This window comes from Eutrigla gurnardus, assembly GCF_963514095.1.
Source record: "Eutrigla gurnardus genome assembly, chromosome: 16".
NCBI classification, from domain to species: domain Eukaryota; kingdom Metazoa; phylum Chordata; class Actinopteri; order Perciformes; family Triglidae; genus Eutrigla; species Eutrigla gurnardus.
In genome coordinates, this window is record NC_139927.1 from 8,445,672 (window position 1) to 8,468,142 (window position 22,471).

At 42.1% G+C, this 22,471-nt stretch overlaps 2 protein-coding genes across 4 annotated transcripts in view; one reads left to right on the forward strand and one right to left on the reverse strand.

The window, feature by feature from the left end:
* Positions 1-948: 948 nt before the first annotated feature.
* On the forward strand, positions 949-7,610 carry LOC311027102 (pro-opiomelanocortin-like). Its single transcript, XM_084030925.1, has 3 exons — positions 949-1,085; positions 5,922-6,048; positions 6,653-7,610. Exons 2-3 carry the CDS (start codon positions 5,929-5,931, stop codon positions 7,229-7,231), a joined length of 699 nt encoding a protein of 232 aa, XP_083887051.1. The 5' UTR covers positions 949-1,085; positions 5,922-5,928; the 3' UTR covers positions 7,232-7,610.
* A 2,022-nt stretch (positions 7,611-9,632) lies between these two features.
* Positions 9,633-22,471, reverse strand: part of LOC311027107 (protein EFR3 homolog B) — a 31,215-nt gene continuing 18,376 nt past the window's right edge. For all 3 annotated transcript variants that reach the window (XM_084030932.1, XM_084030931.1, XM_084030933.1), the window contains exons 7-23: positions 21,655-21,789; positions 20,218-20,296; positions 18,244-18,379; positions 17,569-17,730; positions 17,031-17,142; positions 16,824-16,875; positions 16,076-16,248; positions 15,889-15,964; positions 15,620-15,781; positions 15,028-15,159; positions 14,854-14,921; positions 14,642-14,769; positions 14,032-14,123; positions 13,887-13,935; positions 12,310-12,416; positions 12,154-12,203; positions 9,633-12,070 (exon numbers count right to left, since the gene is read on the reverse strand). In XM_084030932.1, coding sequence (XP_083887058.1) covers positions 11,965-12,070; positions 12,154-12,203; positions 12,310-12,416; positions 13,887-13,935; positions 14,032-14,123; positions 14,642-14,769; positions 14,854-14,921; positions 15,028-15,159; positions 15,620-15,781; positions 15,889-15,964; positions 16,076-16,248; positions 16,824-16,875; positions 17,031-17,142; positions 17,569-17,730; positions 18,244-18,379; positions 20,218-20,296; positions 21,655-21,789 — 1,819 coding nt within the window. In that variant the 3' untranslated portion in view covers positions 9,633-11,964. The remainder of the gene's footprint in view (positions 12,071-12,153; positions 12,204-12,309; positions 12,417-13,886; positions 13,936-14,031; positions 14,124-14,641; positions 14,770-14,853; positions 14,922-15,027; positions 15,160-15,619; positions 15,782-15,888; positions 15,965-16,075; positions 16,249-16,823; positions 16,876-17,030; positions 17,143-17,568; positions 17,731-18,243; positions 18,380-20,217; positions 20,297-21,654; positions 21,790-22,471) is intronic.

Here is a 22,471-nt window from a genome sequence, read left to right on the forward strand (position 1 = left end):
TAAACGTGGGAATAATCTAATAAACACCCATTCAGGATTCTTGTGTGATTGCCACTCAACCGGGAAGAATCAGGAGGAGGAAGAGGAGGCCAGGAAGTCGGTGCACTGATGGTGGAAATGTGAGCTGAATCATTACGGAGATCTCACCAAAATGTACATAATTCACCATTGTTCTTTGTGGTTCTTTACACTGTTGTGTCATGACTACTCTGGGATCGTGGGCCCTTTAAATTACCTATGTTTATATGATGACGTAGAGCCCCGTGCTCGTGGGGTGACTGGACGTTGCCATCTTGTTTCTCAGTGCTTTTTGCGAGTTCAATAAACGAGGCACACAGTTTGTGTTCAATGCAATTTTCCACACTGGTGACCCCGACGTTTGTTTGCTGGACATATCCAGAAACAATAGCCTAAATATGCCACAAACGGTGTCTCCATTTACACAAGCATCCCAGCATTGCAGAACCAAAAGGGCGTGACTTCTTGCACATCGGCGTCGGTGTGACGTATTAAATAAGCGCCAGAAATACGATTACAGCGAGCGTACTAAAATATGCCAAAACACCATGTGAACTGAGAGTGGAGTTTATTTTGCTCGTCATGCACATTTACATGACGCTTTTAAAGACGTGCATATAGACAACATGTTGATGCACACAGAGAGGGCACGACTCTGAAATCCATTCTGTCTCTCTAAAAGAGTGATAATAATGCAACGAAAAGGTAGTGAAAAAAGGGGCTATTGATAAAAAAGTGTTGAAAAAAAAGTGTGCATGGCCTTTGTACCTTACCATACACACAAATACACACTCCTTCCCATCCAGAAAGGAGCAGGAAACCCCTTACCTTAATGACCCCTCGGGGCCTTGAGACTCCAAGCTCCACACTCCATGCATCTATAAAAAGAGCTGTCCTCCTCTGAGGAAGCAGCACACCCTCCTACTGAGCATTTCACCACAGAGCAGAGAGAAGGCAGAAGACGAGGAGGAGGAGAGGGATCACAGTTAAGAGACGCCACTGAAAGATCTGTGGACAAACGCAGGGTGGAAAAACAAGAGGAGAAGAAAGGAACGCTTTCAGAAAAGGTAAAAAAAAACAAAAAGAAAGAAATGTCCTGACCTTGTTTGTGGATTCTTTTGTTTTTGCATGGATCAACATTTTGCTTGTTGTAAGCTTATTTTACTGAACGAATAAGCGCTGTTGCACTGATTTACCCACTCTCGCTGATTTAAGATCGTCTGACATGTGCAGTTGAGTTTGCAAATTCTAATCAAAGTGGATTCATGTGTCATAGTTACACCTCGGCGTTGCAAACAATGGGCATAGTTGTGATGTTTTAACTGCTCTTCATTATCAAGAAGCTCCACAAACTCTAAACTAACTTAACGGGCGAAACACTAATAATAACTCCATAAATTATTAAGACATAAGGTTTAAATCTATTTTGATCGTCGCTCTCAGGCTTCTTTTATCAGAGTATGTCTGTGGAGAGCTGAGTGAGTCATCCTGTAGAAAGTGTGGAGAGTTAAAATGACGATGGCCCACCAAGGAGTCGCTCCTTAGAATAGAGAAGGGAGGGAGAAACAAGAAGCAAGTTGCCAATGGAAGAAAAATGTTTTTAAAAAAAAACATGTTTTAAAGTAGTATAAAATATAATTTAGTTCATTTTTTTCTGATATCTAGCTTCTACGAAATGAACCCCCTAAGATTATATTTCTAAATGGTTAAACATTGGAAAAGAGACAATCGGGCGAGAAGTAGTAATAATAAACAAACTTAAAAAAAAAATGAGAATCATTGTGCTGTCATCAATTGAAAGAATTAATCTGCACGTCATCACTATAACATATTGCTATTGAGCTGTGTGTGGCCCGTATGAATGCAGCCTCCCACAATAGACGTTTCCTCACATGTATCTGCGTCTATGTGCATCGATTAGCGTCCTTGAACTGGCAAATCGGAAACGTTTGCTGGCAACTTATCTCACAAAGCGTCGTTTCACCTCACTGACCTTTCAGTATTTGTCTGTAGCTTTCTGTATTAATCTTAATAAGGGCAGTACGGCTGAGGAAATAAAGCCCATTCACTGATGTAATTACCAAATCACTACCAGCTGCAACAGTTATGAGGGGAGTTTTCGTTTTGCTTTTCGGGTTATTCCCCCCTCAGCTTTTTCCAGTTACTATATTAAATTCAGAGATCATTTGAAAATAGTTTAGGGACTGTATAAAAATAACTGCAGTAGGAAACTGGGCATAAAACTTATGTTTGACTTTTTAATAAAGCCAAACCTTCTGCAGGGCTATTAAATACTAACTGCACACTCAAACATGTTTTTTTTAAGCTATAGAAAATAGCTGATCTCTCCAGCAACATGTTTGTTTTAAATTGTATATTGCAAGATACTTGTCAAAACAAAAAAATTATAATAATAATTATAAAATATAGGTATGACTGAGGATATGAATTATGGAAAAATTATACTTCTTCACACTTTTCATACATCTCCTTCTAGTTGTGTAATATTTTGTTTTCTGTATTAATTTTGACACGTTTGAAATAAAAAAAAAATCTAAATCTTTAGAGGGATGATAAACTAACTTTAAAAAAAGAATTTAGCGGCTTGCTAGTTAGCTGGCCAACGTTAGCATGCTAATTTCGCCACGTTTTTTCATGCTAACATTACACGGATTACAGAGAATTAGCGGAACAGCCGACTGGCGGCTAGCTGCCGCGCCGGCCTGCTGCTGCTAGGAGACAAACGGCGGGAGGAGGGACTAGTACGATCCGTCTCCTGGCACCAGCTCTCCTCCCAGCAAAGTAGTCTCCCAGCAGAGGGGGGTGAGGAGGGACGGGGGTGTAATTCTTGTCTCTTTTATGACAACAGTAAATTCATCAAACTCAGTGCCATATTGTATTTGTCGAGGCTTTCATCACACTGAAGTGGGCATTGTTTCATCACAGCCATGTGTACACTTTTTCAATTTTCATTAGTGGGTGGACGTAGACTCAGATCTGGGGGGCCAACTTACACTTTAATATTTGCTTTGGGCAATTCCTTTGACCACAGCCCTCATTATTTCTGGCTTAATTTGTTAGTGGAACAATACAACATAGTCCAAATAGCACATTAGGAGCGGAATTATCACTCGCCAAAATGATGCTAAAGATAAATGGCATGTCCTGTGAAATGAATTATACACAGGTGCTCTCCGCCACGAGCCAATACACGAATCGTTATCAGCACTGGCGTTTCCATTTTTCAGCACCGCAATGTTTCCACGTCGTCAGCAGATCAGACTGGGCTCGCTTCTTAATTTGCATGCTATGGGTTAAAGCTGGGATACTTATGACAACAGTCCCCGAGCAAACAACAAATACAGCCAAACCAAACTCACGTTGTTTTCATAAGAGGAAGCTCCCTCTTTCCATCATGCATGACTGACCCATGATTTGATTTAACGCGTGTCATAACACAAGTAATCACCAAGACAACGGTACTGTAGATTCGTTGCCTTTTTGCTCAGTAAGAAAACAAGGTCTTATGCTTATGATGCATGTTTGATGAATGATGTCTGTTAAACCCCAGGGACAAACACACTGTGTCTCCTGTGGTTGCATTTAAAGGGACAGTGTGTAAAGTTTAAAGTAATTTATTAGCTCAAATTAATTATCTTCATTCATAAAAAGGGTATATAATCACCTCTGACAATAATCTGAGTTCTCCTCGTAAGCAAAGAAATTGTTATTTGTATTTACATTGGAGTCCTGAGGGGGCTTCCATGTCGTTCCACCATTTTGAAGACTATAACCACTGAGGAGGGACATTTTCAGAGCTAGCTAGCCCCGCTGTCCCCCCTGGAGCTCCCCGCGAGCGACTTTTACAGAGTTTTTCATCCGCCGTGGTGGACGTCCCAGACACGAGCTCTTACCTTTTACAGGCAGTGTTGTAGAGCAACATTTAGTAACATTCATTTGTGTTTGTTGTGTGTCTAGCTGTTGGCTGATGATATAGGCTACGACATAGTAATGGAAGGCTACCAAAAATAAACCAATATAAACATGACAACATAAATCACCATCTTTTTCGAGGAGTCAATTCCGGTACTTATACATGCTCACACATGTTTGTTTGAAACCTCATGACCTGAAAAAGAATACTCGGTGAAGTGTTGGACGATGTTGTCATAGCTTCTTAGTATACAACAGAGAGCACTATTCGTTTCAATGCAAAATACTATTTCACCACTAGATGAGTAATTCCTACACACTGTCTCTTTAAAGAAAGGCCATCATCGTTTGTCACTATTATAACGATTTGAATGTGAAGCTGCAGCTGGCCAAGACGAGAAGATTCATTTTTATTTAACTATATTGTTATTTTACTCCAAAAAACAAAAGCTTACTGGTATGAGTGGCAGCTCCAAACAGAAGTGGCAGATGATGGAGAATGAGGAACATGGTTTCAGGATTACAGTTCAAGGTGGTTGGAAAGTAAATTAGGTAAACATTTAGGTTATATAACACGGTTACGCAGTGTAGGGCTGATGATGGAGAGTGGAATCGGGTGAGCAGGTGGACGTGGCAGTCAGGTGACAGGGAAAGTTGGGAGAGGGCATCTGAATGGGTAGAGAATGGCAGACAAGTGGCTGGAAACTGGAAACGGAGTAACTAAGCGAGACAGCGATGCAGTTACTTCATAGTAGTCTGATATGTCTGTTGGAGAACAAATGAAGCCGGACTACATGGGTGTGAAACCATCAAACATCGGGTTTGATCTTGACCTACAAGTTAAAGCTGCAATGTGTAAGATATGGACAGAACTTTACTTTAAAAGATAATACAAAAAAAGGTTCCCTTATGTATTGCAGCAGATATATCTACTGATACGAGTATGAGTGTCAAGCCCCAGCCTGTACCTTTTTTCTTACACATCTTGATACTTGAGCAGCGATAGTAAGTCACTGTAGGGCATTAGCTGTCCATAAAACGGAAGAGCAGGTCTGGGCCAAGTGGCTCGGCAATAATCTATGGTCTATTTGCATATTATAGTTTTCTTATTGGATTCCTTTCAAAGTAGAAATGAGAAATCAACTCGCATATCCACACCACATGTTGAACCGTGAAGCCAGCCAGAAAAATGTCTCAACGCACACACACAGATGGCTAATGTAAAACTATAAACCCACACATGAGTGATTATTCGAAGATAGCAGTGTTTTAGCAGTTTGATTTGATGTTACATATTACATTTTTTTATACAACTGGTGGCTCTGAGCAGGTGGTTGGTTGATTTTCAAGTTGTAAAATAAGCCCCAATACAGAGAGATAATCGTTTTCTTACTTCTTTCATGGTCCATGGTGCGCACAAGAAGTATTTTGTCACTACTTTGATGTGGATGTTTGATGACTATTTAATCATGTTATTATCATAACAGTAAATCTCAATGAAATTAATAAAGAAAACCACACACACCCTGCCTCGCTCACCCCGAAACAATTAGACGAGCAGACGCAATCCTCCTCCTTTTCCATACGCGACCCAACTAAATCACACTTCCAAAGGCTTTCATTATCGACCACCTTTGAAACGAGATTCACATGCAACTGATAAACAAAGCCATCTGTTAAAATACATGTGATGCTGTCAAAGGAATGTTGATGAATGTTATTTGAGCTCGCAGTTCTTATCTGTGTCTCTGACACACAAAGCTACAAATAACAAATCCCCCAATTATCTCAAAGACGGTGTTGAAACACGCAAAGTTACGAATGGAACGAAGGAAGTGTTATACAAGTGCAAGAGACACTTATTGGCCGATTTATTTCTGTTTAAGAACGACTACATGAGCCTGTTGAGACAATCATATTAGATCATATTTAATACCTCGTCTCGCTTGTGTTTCCGTCCTCCACGGCAGGTTGAAGATGGTGTGTCTGTCTTGGTTGTTAGTGGTGGTGATGGCCTCCGTGTGTGTCCCCGGGTTGGGATCAGCGTGCTGGGACAGTTCCATCTGCAACGACCTCAGCAACAAGGGAAGGATAATGGTACGTCAAACTGTCGTTATCACAATGCTACATAGCATATATCACAACTTTATTTCTATAAAAGCTATAAAAAAAGTACAACTTTGTTATTTACTCATGAGCCTCAAGTGGGTAGCCAAAATCGGACTTGTCGAATCATGTTCTGAGGCAGCCCGCCAAAAGAGATGACTGGGACGTCTTATTTCAGTCATGTTTAGAGTCGGTAGAACGGAAGCATCAATGCATTATGATAAAAACCCTTTTAAAAGTCTGCAGGCTCGATCGTGTTGCATGGAATGAGTGCTACGTCTTGGAATCGAACCATTTTCTAGCGATTAACAATTGAGACAAACAGTCGATTAATAAATCAACAGAAGATTTGCTGCTTTTCTCCTACGTGAGAGTAAACTCAATATTTGTTGGACTATTACTTGTACACAATATGTCATTTTTCATAGGCAGATTAATCAATAATGAAAGTAACCTGCAGGATAAGGGAAAGTCAGTAAGTTTTGCACATTGGTGGTCTCAATGCATGCATGCAGGTAGTATTTAATTGGTAATTCTGATATGTAAATGTGAGTGTCATCCGCATATTGATGTTCCTTTGATTCCTCCCACACAGGACTGTTTCCGCCTCTGCATGTCTGTGATCCACACGGAATTCCCACAGCTCAGTGCATTGGGCTTGAAGGTGAATAATGACGATGACCTCTTATTCACCATCATTCTGGCCACCCTGCTGTTTGAAAAGAAAATATCAGAGTCGGACCTGAACGCCCACAACGACCTGCGACGCTCCTATTCAATGGAGCACTTCCGATGGGGCAAACCCTCTGGCCGTAAACGTCGGCCTGTAAAGGTCTTTGCCTCTTCCCTGGAGGAAGGGAGCTCTCCTGGAGGCAGCTTCTTCCCTCATGTTCGCAGGGATCTTAGCAGTAACGAGGACCAAGCGAAGGTGGAGCTGAACGGAGGAACTCAAAACCAGGGATTTCCAAGAGCGAAGTCTAAGTCACGTGCGCCGTTGAGCCTACAGGAGAGAAAAGAAGCGGGATATCGAATGAATCACTTCAGGTGGGGGAGCCCACCGGCTACTAAACGTAATGGCAGCCTTACGAAACAGCGGGCAAGGAAAACTCGGGGGAAGCTGGCCAACCTTTTCAGGAACATTATAGTCAAGGATGTGCAGAGGATAATGGGCTGAATGGAGCATGGAGTGGAGGGGGAGGGCCAGGTAGTTGAAAGAATGTAATAGCCATTGCATGTTAGTACCCATAGGTCTGAATTTTGAATTACACAACGTTGTCACTATCATTAGCATGTTGTTCAGTGTCTTTTCTGGGCCAAAGATTTGTCTCATTAAAACCTTAACTAAGAAACAAAAGCTGTTGAATTAAACAATAATGCACCCACAGGATGCCTTGACCTACTCGGTCTGAAATGAGAGCTTTCTTTAGGGTGTTTTTTTCTTGTAGGAGGTGGGTGTAAATGAAAGTATTTTAAATGTTATTTAGTTTATTTACAAAGTGGTATCTTTTTTTTTTTTGGTTGTAAATTCATGTACTATTAAAGATTATTCTGTTTGTGGCAAAAAAATTACTGGTAATTGACTGATTTCATAACATGAACTATGAGGATAACTATTTTACACCTGTTAGCCACTAGATGTAGATGACAATACTTACCTTTAGAGGGCCTACATACAGGACTGTCTCAGAAAATTAGAATATTGTGATAAAGTTCTTTACTTTCTGTAATGCAATTAAAAAAACAAAAATGTCATACATTCTGGATTCATTACACATCAACTGAACTATTTCAAGCCTTTTATTATTTTAATATTGCTGAATTTGGCTTACAGCTTAAGAAAACTCAAAAATCCTATCTCAAAATATTAGAATATCATGAAAAAGTATACAAGTAGGCTATTCAACTAATCACCTGAATCATCTAATTAACTCGAAACACCTGCGAGGGTTTCCTGAGCCTTAAAAACACTCAGCTTGGTTCAGTAAACTAAATCACAAGTATGGGGAAGACTGCTGATCTGACTGCTGTCCAGAGGACCATCATTGATACCCTCCATCAGGAGGGTAAGACACAAAAAGAAATTTCTCAAAGAGCAGGCTGTTCACAGAGTGCAGTTTCAAAGCATATCCACAAAAAGTCTGTTGGAAGGGAAAAATGTGGCCGGAAACGCTGCACAACCAAGAGAGATGACCGCAGCCTTAACAAAATTGTGAAGAAGAGCCGCTTCCAGAATTTGGGGGAGCTTCAAAGACAGTGGGCTGAAGCTGGAGTCCAGGTATCAAAAGCCACAGTTCACAGACGTGTCCGGGAAATGGGCTACAATAGCCGTATTCCCATGGTCAAGCCACTTCTGAACTCAAGACAACGGAAGAAGCGTCTGACTTGGGCTATGGAAAAGAAGCACTGGACAGTTGCAGAGTGGTCCAAAGTCCTCTTTTCAGACGAAAGCAAGTTTTGCATTTCATTTGGAAGTCAAGGCGCCAGAGTCTGGAGAAAGGCTGGAGAGGAGCAAAATCCAAGTTGCTTGAAATCCAGTGTGAAGTTCCCACAGTCAGCAATGGTTTGGGGAGCCATGTCAGCTGCTGGTGTTGGTCCACTGTGTTTCATCAAGTCCAGAGTAAATGCAACTGTGTACCAAGAGATTTTAGAGCACTACATGCTTCCATCTGCTGAAAAGCTCTATGGAGATGAGGATTTCATTTTCCAGCATGATCTGGCACCTGCCCACAGTGCCAAAACCACCAGTAACTGGTGCACTGACCATGGCATCACTGTCCTTGATTGGCCTGCTAATTCCCCTGACCTGAACCCCATCGAGAATTTGTGGGGTATAGTTAAGAAGAAGATGAAAGACACCAGACCTACAAATGCAAATGAGCTGAAGGCCGCTATCGAAGCATCCTGGGCATCAATAACACCTCAGCAATGCCACAGGCTGATTGCCTCCATGCCACGCCGGATTGATGCAGTAATCCGTGCAAAAGGATTCCCAACCAAGTACTGAGTGCATCAATGGACATTTTCAAATATTTGATTTAGTTTTGCTGTTATAAAATTATTTTTTTACTTGGTCTGAGGAAGTATTCTAATTTTTTGAGATAGGATTTTTGAGTTTTCTTAAGCTGTAAGCCAAAATCAGCAATATTCAAATAATAAAAGGCTTGAAATAGTTCAGTTGATGTGTAATGAATCCAGAATGTATGACATTTTTGTTTTTTTAATTGCATTACAGAAAGTAAAGAACTTTATCACAATATTCTAATTTTCTGAGACAGTCCTGTATATGAATAGTTTGATTAGGAATTTCTCATGGACCCCAAATTTGGTATCTGTTTGAGGTGTTTTGTGTGCCTGAAAGTTGAACTACGATTAGAAAAGTATTTTTTGTACGTCAAAGACAAACTTAAATTAGGGGGAAATTTACTGCAACTGAATGAACCCTCGAGGTTCAAAGATTATTTTCATATGCCGCATGACAACGCTCTGCAGTTTCCTGTGATTTCAGGCAGATCACATTAGAGGACAACGTTCCACTTCATCAGGCTTCCCCCGATACCAATCAGAAACAGATCCGGCAATTACTGGTTACAGACAAATTTATTGTACAACCAACGACATCACGAGCATGCAAAGTCCTGTATGACACTCATAAGGCAATTCCTCCATGTAAAAGCTGCCTTTGTCACTAGGTAATCCAGTTTTTAAAGTGCAAAGTTCACAGAATGAATAAATTTGACCTACAGCACTACTTTGTAAACAGATCTATAGACATGTAATGACAAAAAGTAAGATTAGATTACCGTCTGTTAATATTACATTACGCTATGCAATGACAAAAACGAGCACACTGGTAGATTTACAGGTCGTCACTGTGAAGTTGCACGATGCTGAAAAAGACAATTATACAAGGTGTCACTGGAAGGTTAAGTTCTTCCTCAACGTGATGGAAAGAGTCACTGGACAAAGACTGTAAACTGTGTTTGAAAAGTTTGGTCTTGGGTGATGATGACAAAGACATGCGTCATGAATGTTCGTATAGACACACGAACAAATAGACTCACTCATTCACACACACACACACACACACACCTGCACTGACAGAAAGGGTAAACATGAACACAGCTGATACACTGGCATGTTTGGACATGAATATACACACAGAGGACACAACATTGAAGAAAAAAAAACAAAAAAAACACCCGTCTGGTCTCTGTGATACATGACGAACGGGGACGAACCAGACTGGGGTTACCATTAAAAGGAGGCGGCTGCATCGCGGTTGACTCACAGAAGCGCGGGAGCAGGAGGGTCGGTCTCTTACAACATCACAAAACTGACCATCACAGCACCACAACAACAACAGATGGGATCATTTTAACACAAAAAAAAGATCTGCTACCAACAGTTGGGCTGCGTTAGCCAGGCTAGTGGCAAAATTATTGCCAATATACTTCGTTTTTCATACCTGTGTGTACACAAAATGGCTTTCAGACTCATTTAAATCTTGCTGAGTGAGACGGGTGCACTACTTTGAGGCTGCAGCAGCGGTATGGCGGAAAAAACAGAGTGCAAACCAGCAGGACTGAGAATGTAATGGCAATGAGAAACGTCAGGATTCTAGTGTTGGAAGTTATTCTGTGGCAAATAATAAAGTTCATTATTTTTAGTTCATTAATTCTTTAGCAGGACACGTTCTACTGGCCTCGAGATGATTCAGATTTCTACTGTGGGCTGTTCGGACCCTTGTCAATACACCTTCGTAATTTCACGTGTTGCTGGTTGTCTATCAAAGAATCGAACAAACGCATCTGAATACTAACTAAGTAGCTTTCTTCACCTATCTACAGACACAATCAGTGCAGTGGCAGTCCAGAATTAGACCCGATATACAGCATATATATACAGACACACACAAAAACATCCCTACTCTGTACATCAGCTTAAAGATTTATATATTTCTCTGTATATACACATTTATATGGAAAGGAGAAAAATAAAGGATCCGTAATCATCTTCTAGTGTTTGTTCTGGTACACATCACAGTTAACACTTCAGGAGTTAAGTGTGGTCATGACTGTGGCGCAGCGTGTGGTGTGCTTTAACTCGAGTCACCCGTAAGGCACACTCACTTTGGGAGGATAGCACACGAATTGACAGTTATCGTTCATTCAAACCAGGGCTAAAAACAACATACCGGTAACAATTAAAAGCAAATAAAAACTAGATGCTGGAATTAAATGCCCGTCATGAAAGAAAAATGCACTTTTGGCCGACACTAAAAAGGCAAAACAAAAAATAGCAAAGCATCAAACACTGAAGACAGATGTTCAAGAGCTAGGTAATAACATGAGAGATGGGAAGGACTATCTTCCTATAATATCTCAGGGTAATTCTTTCAAATTTACACAAAAATACAATCATAAAATCAACAATTAAGAAAACAAAATATAATAAGGTCGGTCTAATTTTGTGATCAAGGTATGGCGCCCTTTAAGGGACAAAAGGACGTCCAATAATTGCAGTCTTATCAAAAAACATCCAGTTACAGGGCATGCGACGAGTCAATTCATTCTCAAGCCCGTGGAATAACTTTCAGATTTTCCCTCACAGTTCTTGGCCATTTCTAATTTGAAAATCCAACCAGTGGAGTTTCAGACATCTAAAAGAAAACTGAGTAAATTAAATAAAAGTTTGTTTTACTGCTGCATTTATTGACATTAGTCGGGTTGTTTTTTCTGCAATCTCAGGGCAGACAACTAAGTTAAAAAAAAAAAAACGATGGTATTCCCCTCATCTCCTGTAGTTGTTGGATTCCATGATCAAGGCGCCTTTTCATTGAGGATCGTTTGCCCCTTGCCAAATCCCTTTCCTGTCCTCAAATGCTAAATAGTTCTGTAACTTCGCTGTCTAGTACACACAGAGGTCAGGAAACTTCATCTCATAGATGGGTACGGATCGACTCTGGCTTTGGCCGTAACCCGAAGAGATGGTTCCAGATGGGCTGGGCGGGGGTCTGAATGGGAAGAGGAAACCGTCAGCATCATCCTAAGTCAATCGATAATCATTAGCAAACACCATTTTCATTGGATCTCTTACCTGATTGTAATCTCAAAGATCTGATTTAGTTTGCTCTGCAGCAATGTGGCCTAGACGGGACAAAACATATCATATAAGACAATAGTACCAAGCTGAGACAAGAGAAAACCGTTTGAAAGAAACAATATGGATGAAAAGAAAGTGTTTTTGTTGTACCCTGGCACCACAGTGGGCAGCTATCTCCTCGAAGGGGGCCTTCTGGAACTTCTCCACCACTTGCCTTCTCCGCTCCCGCTCCTGCTCCTCCATACCCACACTGTCCACTAGAGGGAGACAAGAACATTTACATTTCAATAACGCACTATGCTGCAGTATAATGTATTTTGAAAGTGACGATGTGGCAATAGTTTCTAATAACTACATTTTTTTGTTACCTTAAGCATCAAAATATTGAAAAGCACTCGTTATGCAGAGTTATCCATTTAATAATAATGTATATTATAATGTTAGATTATTTAAGCATAAGTGCATTCAGCACAGTAAAGTTGCTGCTGGTAAATATAGGGCTACAACATTCATTGCAATTTGACGCCGCAATTGATTAGCTTAATCTATAATCAATGTACACGGTAAGTTACAAGGGTGATTTAAGGTCCTTGTCAGAAAACACAAAAACCGTATTACATGGTGCAGGATGGATGATGAAATTAGGGATCTTGCCAGCCTGAGGGTCTGAACAGGTATTTAGGGTATTCAGTCTTTAAAAATCTTTTGGGATCTCCACAGGCACCTCTTCTAGGAATAATCCTCCGTAGATCATCATGATGTTCTGGGAGGTTTTAATCACTCGCTGTAGAGCCCTCCTGGCTCGTGGAGGAGGTGTGGCTGTCAATCAGAACTGTGTGGGGTCTGTGAGAAAGTCTAATAACCAGGTGCAGAGGGAAGTACATAAGTATAAAACTCAGTTTGTAAACTTAGCGGTTTCGTCTAAAGTATGTGTTGTAATTTAAGATGTGTGAGGGCTGACTAGAGGACAGTGGAGGCAGCATCTTCTGTAAACTGGTGAAGGTCCAGGCTGGGTGGGATGTTGCTTTTGGTGCGCTGTAGGACCCGTTTCTAAAAACACACTTCATTAGAATGTGTGAGTCATGCAGACTGGACACTGCAGACTTTTTAGGCACAGGGATGACGATGGCCGTCTTGAAGCCGGCGGGAACGCTCTCCTGTGACGGTGATATGTTGAAAAGTGATGACATCAGTTCGCTGGTTGGCACATCTTCTTAGTACAGGAGCGGGGATGTCATCAGGCCCGGCAGCTTTACTCATATTCACTCTCATTAGGGGGGTTTTCTCACATCTGCTGCGGGTAATGACAATCGTCTGTTCCTCTGAAGGCAGGAGAGGCTTGACAGCTGATTCATTAAGGAGACTAGAGCGAGTAAAAAGGTGTTCAGGTGTTTGTAGCTTGTGATATTCTGGATCGCCTGCCAAATATCTCTACTGTTGTTGGTGCTCTCAGCAGTCCCCCTGCTTTTCCTATTTGATGCCAGCTACCAGTCTTGCTTTGGCGATGCTGTATGCTTCTGTGTCACCTGACTGATCTTTGTGATCACCGCATCAAGCAACACATTTGCTGATATATGATGTCACTGTTGATGCACATTCCTCAAGCTTGAGGAACACATTCTCCTGGATGGCGGCATCATGAATGTTACTGTTTCTACAACGGTCCTGTAGAGAAGCGGTAGTTTCATCTGTTCACAATTTAAACATTTAAAAGCATGTGTACATACCGATGGCATTTTTTAGGGTTTCAAATGTGATCTCCTCTGCTGGTGTCCTCTGTGGAACAGAGCAGGAAAAAAGTATGATGAAGCACTAATAAGGTAATGGAATAGTCCTGGGAAGAGTTCCTTTCTAGATGCTTTTTGCCCGTACCTCCTCTTTTTCTGGACTGTTTCGGGACTCCACCTCCACCTGCAGTGAAATGGTCTCTCCGATGCTCTTCCTCTTCGACAGACGGTCCTCATCTGGAGAGAGAGTGCAGGTGTTTTTCTTTCTTTTTAGTGGAAAACTCATAACGAATGAATGTGTCAAATTAAACTTTGATGCATTTAATGTATATGTTAAAACTGAGTAAACCCAAACAGGATAACACAGACGTTTTGATGGTCTGACAAACTAATACAAAAGGTGAAACGGCGGCCATAGGTTGTCAATCAGTTGATTAGAGAAAGCTGGTCTTTCAATTCGATGATTCTGGCTCAAGCCTCCGAGTTGGAACAGGATCTGCCCTGATGAAGTGTCCTTCAATGAAACACTCAATACCTGCTCGCTCCTGGGAGTAATTCAGCTCTGCATTTCCAAACAGGAATCAATAAAGCACAAATACTAGGTTGTAACACGCCGGCGAGTCGATAAACATTCATATCTACTTGGGGAGAGGAGCAGATTTATCATTTTAAGAATCCCTCTTCTTTGCCCCAGCCGACGTTTTGAACTCAGTGTTATATTATTAAAAAAGAGACGTATTGGTTGAGCTCCTTACCAGTATACTGGGGAATATAAGGCGTAGCCAGTCTGTCTGTGTTGTAACCACTACCTCCAAGGACCTCAGTGATCTTCGACTGTAGGAACAAAACATCCCCTTCCACCTTCTCCAGTGCAGAAGGCAGCCTAGGGAGAAAGAGGGAGTGTGATCTCTATGAAATGTAACGTTGGTATATTTTCGGAGGAAGGAGACTTGAGGCTGGTACATACTTGGGATTATCAATGAAGACATCCTCAGGCAAAAAGTAAGGGGTTTCTTTCTGTCTCACCTCAATTACCTGAAGGGCAGAGCATAAAGGCAGGTTATTAAAAAATAGGTTCTTGGTATTCTGCACACACAGACACACACTTATACTGTATACACAAGGAAGCACAGATGCAGACCTCGTGTATATGCTGGCAGAAGGCTGGGACGATGGTGAGCTGGCAAATGAGGTTGAGGTAGGCGGCGGCGAGGGCATGAACAGCGCAGCGGTTATAAACAGGCATAGCCTCATCAGTGGACAGAGCCAGGTCCTGCACAGGAAACAAAAACACATCAGCAAGGATCCCTGAAATGCAAAACACCCTGCCTGAATAATTCAAGCATGCAAATTCACCATCATTTAAATAAAATATATTCTTCAAATACAACACCGAGGACTGTTCCAGCCTCTTAATCTTGACTTATATATTGGTATTTATAAGATTTATCCACGGTTAGTCTCCCCACTGATGTTTAAAAATACATTTGGAGCCTCTATCGATATAAGAGTGGTTGAATCGTTTTAGGGATGATGCTTTCATAGAAAGAACATTAGCTGAAATTCATTAAGCGCTTGCAGCCACAGCAGAGGCTTGGGACACACTCACAAAATAAATTATGACAGCAATCATTGTAGTACAGTGTTGGGAAATCATTTTGGGAGTACAAATTGCCACAATTTCCTGACTAAATAAATAAACAAGTCAAACGTAAGGCATTATATATCAGTACCTGCAAGGCGACTGCCAGGCGAATGAGGTCCACCACCACCTCTTCGTTGGCGAGCTCCACGCTGAGAAGACCCAACAGAGTGAAGAGGGACTCGTAGTGCTGTCGCCCGCTGCTCTGCTCCTTACAGCCCAAGTAGATGTGTCGGTACAGCTGCTGGCCGTGCTGCAAGTAGGGTGAGAGGGTGCTCTAGTGTATATACTGATATGCTCAAAGTCCTGGGACATATTTGATGAGATGAGATACACGGCCCAACTTTAAAATGCACATACCTTTTTCATGAATAGGTTGTCCTGTCTGGAGCACTTGTCAACTTTGAGCTTGAGCACGGAGATGTCCGAGATGATGCTGCGTAGAGAACAGGCACCGTGATTAACACAAATTGTGGACTGCTCCAGTGCACGAGAAAATCGAACCCCACGATATACACGCAAGACCAGTACGTTCCTGCAAACACACCTAATGTCGGAGAACTTGGGCGTGTTGTCGTGCCTGTCGATGAGACTGAGAAGGATCTGGAGCACCAGCAGCCGGATCTCTGGATCTTCGGTTAGGGAGAAGGACAGCAGCGGCTCCAGGAAAGAGCTGGGCAGAGCTGTCAGCATGTTGGTGGTCTGGAAACCAGCCGTCACCTGAGAGAATAATGATCACACTTCATGCCAGCTACATATCATTCTCATCACAATATCAGAATGTACGTACATGTAACTGTTTGATAGTCTGATGAGGCCATTGACCAAACAGCAAAGACAATTCTGATTTTGTATACGTGATTTAAGATACTTGTATACTATAAATGTATACAAATTACATGTTGAGCAACGGGGATACTCTTCTGGATTAGTGGTTGCTTTCATAAGCACACATATGTAGGGTTGGGTAAAGTAGCACAGTTGTGCAAACATGCACAGAAATGAAGAATCAGAAACAGATGAAGAATTCTGAGACCAAAACACACGGTTTGCGGGAAATTACTTTCTCAAGAGCTGAGATAAAGTTTGATTGACTGCAACTCTTGAGAAATGAAGTGAACCTGAACACCTTGACTTCATTTAATTAGTTTCATCTGTGATAAACACAGCTTGAGGCACCATTATATAACATACTTTCTGAAAATTATATTTAAAAAAAGAAATGCACTGGGAATACAAATGCTTCAAAACCATGTACATTTGAAATAAATAATAATGCAAGGCTGAAAACGTACCTGGACCAAGGACTTAAGCAACATGACCTGAATCATCCTGGTACCTTCAGGTCTGGAGATGAAAACAAATTAAAATACAAATTAAATACATTAAGCACAATTGACTGAAGGATAGAATAAGTTGAGATAGAGAATTACATAAACGCATGTGTGTCCTGCATATGCTGCACGACTCGAACACGTTTGATAGATTTGTGAGTAGCTTACCCAGAGCCTGTGGAGGGCAGAGCCGGGTGAATCCCGGGGACGGGGATCTTTCCCATGATAAAGAGCATAACCTCTGACCTCTGGTATGTTGGAAGAGTGTTAGCGAATGAGCCTGAAAGGGAAAGAGAGATTAGCATCAGATGGATGACAGAATATAAAGACTAGTCTGTACAAAACCCACATACTCACACAGGCATAAATACAGACACGAGTGAGGTCAACATAAGCACCGCAGACCAACTGATCCCGTCTTGCAAAGCCTCCCACCCACACACCAGAGCTCCAGACTCACTCTTCATTCAGCTGAATGAGCATATGATTTAGTTATTTAATCATTATTATTATTTTTCACCACCAAGAAAAATGCATTTTTATCAAGTTCCCATACACACTAGTACATTCTTGTAAAGTGATTTATCTAACAGGAATTAAGTTGTAGTCGCTCCATCGCTTACACACAAACCAAAACACACACACACACACACGCACACACACACACTGTCCACAGACTCCACACACATACTGTCCACAGACTCACCGATGGTCCTGATGACAGCCTCCTGCAGCTGCCTCTCCTCATGAGCTTTGATGATCTTGGTGCCGATGTTGGTGCTGCCGTCATAGGAGCCCGTCAACTCGTAGTCCACGCTCAGACGGAGCTGCCGCAGCAGGGTGTTGAACACCTCCAACACAGTGGGACCTGCACACACAAACAGCGAATCATCAAAAGATTAGATCACCAGAGCTCCAGACTGCCACCATTTAATTGCATTTAAGCATGTTTTGCTACGACATTGCTAGTAACTTTTACAACTAGGAACACCAGTGTGACTTGCAAATATGCCCCTGGTGGACACCACGGCTCTCCCAAAACAATTATTGGAGTTGTAATTACTCATTGCCTCTGGACACACACCCGGGAGAGAGAAAGACAGAATGAGGAGGGTGAGGAGAATGAGAGAGAGCTACCGTTACAATTAACAACACACATATTTATGTTGATGAAAAACTCGAGAAAAAAGAAAGAATGTCACGATCGTTGACAGACATCCTTTCATCCGTAATGGTCCCATAGCATATGATTTGATCAGTTTGAATAACTCGCACAGCCCTAGTCCGTAGTCCGACCGCTCAACACTGCAGTTAGACATTCGGGCCTATAGTGCAGCAATGCCTCTATGTATGTGTGTCAGTACTGTGTCAGTCATCTCACCTACAGAGCCGCTGGCTGCGATGGCGGCCGCCTCCAGCAAGACTTCCACTATTCCGGCTCGCACTGTGGCTGAATTCTTGCTGTTAGCATCCAGGTGACCGAGAAGCTGCTGGATTACCAGGTGAGAGTGCTGGGACTAAAAGAGAAGGAGACGAGGAATGAATGAATACCTGATAGACGTGGGTGTTGGGAACACAGATGATTTTGGTGTGAATCTGGTTAAGTAGGTTTTTGTTGGTGATGGTTCACATTCTTGTCTTGTAGTTTTCAGTGCACCATTGTGTGAAGTAGGAAACAGTCGCTGCCATGAAGAACAGCCCTGAGGTGCTCCAGTGTTGGTGAAAGGTAAAATGATTCCCGTCTTACTGGAGTCTTGCGCTCGAGGAGAGTATTTTAATTCTATGATTTGAACATTAATGCATTGTAATAATTGTCCAAATCCCCGCAGATTTAATTTATTATATATATTCACTTCAACATGCGTCACACAGTATCGCATGTTGGAGCTGGAGCCTACAAATACACTTGACTACCACTGAGTCATTTGTCGTGGGAATGATTGCTGATTGTAACCTTTCCCACTGAAGGCAAACACCAGTGATAATGGGTATTACTGGGTATTTTATTCAGTGAGAAAGGAACTGGCTAGGCCCAGATGCCATATCTTCTTCCTGCCTGAAAGTCTGTGCTGGCCAGCTGGCTCCCATCTTCACATGAATCAGATCACTGGAGCTGTGTGAAGTACCTTCCTGCGTCAAATGCTCCACAATCAGCCCGATCAACAAGAAACCATCCATCATAAGATCAAATGACAACAGTGACTGATGTCGGACCACCTGAAGGACAACACAGGACCACTGCTGCACATGCAACACCTCAACTCTGCAGGAACATATGCAAGGATCCTTTTAGTGGACTTCAGCTCACTTTAACAGACCCAACTTGTCAAACCCAAACTTCCTGACACACCAGATGCAGCAGGTGAGCCTGGGTGAAACCCCATTCAACAGCAGGGATGTGTGCTCTCCAAAAGAGTGCACCAGTCAGTTAAACTACTGAAATCACCAGGAGGGTGATGAGTCTGTATGCAGACGCAAGGTTGAACAACTGGCATCCATCACTGTGTGGTTTGGAACAGTCACCAAGCAGGGTGGAAACAGACTGCGACAGACGGACAGAACCGCAGAGAAAACTATTGGTGCCAGCCTGTCCTCCATTCAGGACTTAAACTCCTGAGTCAGTAAACATCACTGCAGACCCTTCACACGCTTGACACAACCTGTTTGAACTTCCCTCTGCTTGGCGCCACAGATGGCGGTACAGCAAAACAACCAGGCACGCAAACATTTTCTTTCCCAGGTCGTCACTCTGACGACCACTTAAATCAGTCATACGCTGTGAATAACCCTCTAACATCAATACACACTGCTGCCACTACAGATTAGAATTTTACACTTTTGAATGCACAAATATTAATTATGTACATATCATCTGTCATAGTCGATATAAATCCTATACGCTGTATGAGTATATAGACATTTTTACATGTAAGTACTGTACATAAATATTCATCCATAGCCATATTTTGAGTACATTGTGAGACATTGTCTCATGGATGAGTCTATTCCTTGTAGGGGAATACATACTAGGCAAATAAAAGGTGATTCTGAAAGTGAAACCTTTGGAGATGAAGTACGCCACCGACCTGTGTTTTTCATTCATGTCCAACATGATTTACAGCTGTGTGGGGTGAAGGATTAATGCCCAGATGGAATCTCTAAAAGTATTTTTGGCTGGAAACACTATTAAAACTTTGTGTTCACAAACCTTATAAAAACGTCAACATACAGATGGAACATGGTATTGTATAAATCACACGTTTCAGATGGAGGACCATTCCATTAGGACCTGGATTTATGAGGGGAAAAAAAGGGGGTGAGGATGAGGTCTTACATACAACACTGAATCACTCACCTGGATGGAGTACATGATGATTTTGAAGCAACGCACTGCAAAGGTCTTCCCCTCCCATAGAGAGTGGTTATCTAAGTGCCTGGGTGAACACAGACAGAGGGAGAGCGGTAAGGAGGATACTAAGTATTATTCAATAATACGGTGATGGTAGTGATGGAGAGCACCAAGGGTTGGAGAGCAGATTTATTTCCTCGACATCAAGGCTCCATACCCATTTTGTGTTGATTTGCTACTTACAGCATGTGGGAAAAATGTATGGACGCACAACCAAACAGGAATTTGTCCTGCAATGTGTAGAGCTCGCAATCAGAGACTCAAGCATTTGTAGACACGCAGGCGTGTAACTCCTTGTTGAATGTTGATATAAGATGGAAAATGAAAAACCCAATCGATGAAAACGATCAGGAGAAACAACATCCATCAAACACGATCGAGATGCTTACGACTGAGTACACAGAGGAAGAGGATGAAAGTGTGAAATGAATCTAAATTGTGTAATGGGCGGAAACCAAGCAAGTGATGGGTGGACGAGACCTGAATTGAAGAGGAAAATTTAAATGGATAGATTATGAGTGTTCAAAAGAAATATAATATATATGCACAAGAAAATGATAAATAGAGTTACAGCTCATATCTGAAGTACAAAATAGAGGCCCTGAATTTTGTATTTTTGTTGGCTTTTCATTTTGTTATCAAAGCGGATCAGAACTAAAATGTGGCTGTGTAATTATAAGCTATTATCCAGCTGTTCTCCTGCAAGCAGAGGTGGAAACAGTATTCAGCAGAACTCTTTTAGGTTTAACGTTTAAAGAAAAACTGATGGTTAGCCTGCTAGGTCGGATAAGATGCAGAGAAGGAAGCCGAGAGGAACAGGTGGATATACAACAGACAAAAAAAAAGGATTTGAAAAGGAATAGTAAATGTAGGGCTAGATACAAGGAACGACTGAAACACGTTCACTAAAACAGTCAAGAGGAAGAGCAAAAAGGATAAAGAGACTACAAAAGAAAACAATGATCACAAAAGGACCAGGCTCAGAGACATCCAAAGTTAAATGACAGGATCAGAGAAGATGATAAATACGTGAAAAAGCAGATAATCTACAATGTCGGAATGTGTGGAAAGAACAATATCTGTCATCATTTACAACCTTGCAAGGCAGACATAAACATAACAACATAAATCAAGCAATTTTCAATTCAAAATGTCCCATCTGCAAATCATGCACTCACATCTAGTCTGGAACAACTAAGTAACCTTGCATTGACCTTGTTGCGCCCTTCGTGCCAATCAGTGCACAGGAAAAGAAAATGCCGCAACATAGCATCGCAACATGCATCTTTCTTCCAGGTTTAGTCACACTACCTCAAAAACAACAGAGGTTTAAATAGCGGATCACAAAAACGGAGGATAGAAGCGTATGTGGGTTTGTCTCACATGAGCACGGGCGTGACTGCATTCTTGATGTTGCCATAGGCGGCTCGTCCCAGCAGCTCCCTGAAGCAGCGCTCCGTCAGCTCCACCGGGCTTTCCTTCTCCTTCTCCGACGCCTGCAGCGGAGAAGGGGAGCGGCTGGCCGGCAGCGATGCAGGTGAGGAAGCAGAAAAGAGGGAAAGGAGGGGAAAGAGTAGGGGAGGGGAAGTCGAGGCGGGAGGGGGGGGAGAGAGGTACAGACAGTGAGTGAGAGAAGGGCGAGGAGTTTGAAATCAATTTGATTCGATACCACTAACATTTCCACATTCTTGCACAAAAACACTCTCTGGACTGCTGTGTCACTGCAGCATTCCCTCCCGAGGGGACTTCTCCCTTTGCAGTTTGTCTGCAGTGAAAATTAAGAGACTGAGTTGGCTGACATGCGGGTACACATCTGTGTACTGCACATCTGTTATTATTAAAGGAGACATGTCCGTGTCTAAGTTTGTGTGTGTGTGGGCACTGAGAGCGGGCCTTCTTTGGTCTCATGCGTTTAAACCTTCACTATAACTCCATCTTAGTCATGACTAGCCTCGGGTGGTCCACCAATGATGACATTATTTATTAACATCCTCACTCTTTCATCTCGCTGGCTGCTGCTGTGGAGGAAATATGACTTCCTGCTTCTCCGTGGCTCCCATAACTGAACTCAAGGCTCCTATTCTGGAAATGTTTAGCTGTCATTTATGTCTACGAAGCTGCCCTCAATGACTGAAAAGTGTGTCTAATACACCCACAGGAGACTCCAATCTGAGATCACCCTTACAGCCTCTCACTGCAC